Source organism: Austrofundulus limnaeus, unplaced genomic scaffold (genome assembly GCF_001266775.1).
Source record: "Austrofundulus limnaeus strain Quisiro unplaced genomic scaffold, Austrofundulus_limnaeus-1.0 Scaffold39, whole genome shotgun sequence".
NCBI classification, from domain to species: domain Eukaryota; kingdom Metazoa; phylum Chordata; class Actinopteri; order Cyprinodontiformes; family Rivulidae; genus Austrofundulus; species Austrofundulus limnaeus.
The window spans coordinates 2,021,058-2,022,647 of record NW_013952441.1 but is presented as its reverse complement, the minus strand read 5'-3'; the positions used below and the strand labels follow the sequence as shown (position 1 = coordinate 2,022,647).

At 39.9% G+C, this 1,590-nt stretch overlaps 2 protein-coding genes across 2 annotated transcripts in view; one reads left to right on the top strand and one right to left on the bottom strand.

Moving 5' to 3' along the window:
• pigf (phosphatidylinositol glycan anchor biosynthesis, class F) overlaps nt 1–602 on the bottom strand; it is a 2,603-nt gene extending 2,001 nt beyond the window's left edge. Inside the window, exon 1 of the mRNA XM_014006965.1 lies at nt 242–602. Within this exon, the coding sequence (XP_013862419.1) occupies nt 242–469 (228 nt within the window). The 5' untranslated portion in view covers nt 470–602. The remainder of the gene's footprint in view (nt 1–241) is intronic.
• Nucleotides 603–883: 281 nt separating this feature from the next.
• Nucleotides 884–1,590, top strand: cript (cysteine-rich PDZ-binding protein; the record flags this gene model as incomplete). Its single annotated transcript, XM_014007068.1, is given in 4 exon segments — nt 884–981; nt 1,107–1,172; nt 1,294–1,348; nt 1,487–1,590. Coding segments are annotated over 4 exon segments (241 nt in total), but the record flags the coding sequence as incomplete, so codon positions are not given.

The following is a 1,590-nucleotide window of genomic DNA, read 5'->3' as shown; positions in this document are numbered from 1 at the left end:
GTGGGGTGTCGTTGTACAGTCAAATACACAAAAACAGTAACACAACTAATAATCTCATTTGAACAATGTCTGTATTTCTCACACTTGTTTATTTATTTATTTATTTATTTTCAATGGAGACTTTTTAAAGTTGAATGTCTGACCCTTGAAAAACTATAACAAATGTCCCTGACCTAGATTCTCACATGTAGACATAAATAATTCTGACAACCTTAAACGTGACATCTATCAGTATTTTCACCTTGTATCCCAGCGTGTGCTTCTTGGTTGGCGGTGAGATACCGAGTAGCCAGAAGACGGCGACACTGACCGCAGACACGGACCCGGACACCGAGTAGATCCACAGCAGGTGGGTTCCGTACACCGAGAAGCCAGGGACGAACATGACTGGGATGACCGTGGCCATGAACACAGAGGCGGCGATGACAGCGTGAGTGGACGCCATGGCTCTGATTTCATGGTCCCACATGATGAGAACGTTACCTGTCTACAACAGGAAGGTGACAAATAGTGGAAAAAAATACGAAAACAACTCAAAAACCTAAAGGAACATCGGACAGAATGCAGCCAGTTCACTTTCTCCAGTGCATTTCCGTAAACACAAAGCGACACGGACTTCCGCTTTCACAATAAAAGTCCAAAGAGCAGAAATCAAACAATGTTTAGGCATAGAGGAGWAAATAAACAGATTTAAAAAGGTTAATTTTATTTCATATATCGTCTTATATAATATGTATTTAAATAAAGTGAACAAACACATTAGTTAAAAGGGAAAAAGCAGCACAGGAAGTCTACTTTGGTTGACCAATCATAAAGCCTTTTACTAACTGTGGTCTGACGCAAAAGGCTCAACCAATAGTGATTTAAGACGCCACAATTGACCGGAAGTTTACGTGAACCAAGCTAGTAGAAGCTAGCCATCGGGCTTCCTTTGTTTTTATCGTGTAAACAAGCACATCGCGAAGATGGTTTGTGAAAAATGTATGTATGATAGTTATTTATGATCTTCAAACTTTGTAACTTTGTGAAATCGTAAACGTAGTGAACTTTGTTTACGTCATGCTAACAATGGTTTCCCCTCAACATTCCTCTGATTGTCTTTTCAGGCGAGAAGAAGCTCGGAAAGGTAATCACTCCTGACACCTGGAAGGACGGAGCACGGAATACCACAGGTGAACCTAGACGTACACTTAGTAATAACATGTCTTTGTCAACCACAAAATTTAAGATGAATAACAGCTTTTAATTAGTTGTTTTTAATTTAGTACCTGTTTTTATTTTTGTGGGTTTTAGAGAGTGGAGGGCGTAAGCTAAACGAGAACAAGATGTTGACATCTAAGAAAGCCAGGTGAGTGTGTTTACAAGATAAAAATATATTTTATCTAATGATAAAACATTAGCATTGCTCACTTTCTGGTTTAAAATAAGCTGCTGATGTGACTGCATAACACTAATGACGTAATGTGTGTTGCTTGCTTTTTTTCAGGTTTGACCCGTACAGCAAGACAGGCTTTGCTATCTGCAGGATCTGTAAGAGCTCGGTTCATCAGGCTGGCTCGCACTACTGCCAGGGCTGCGCTTATAAGAAAG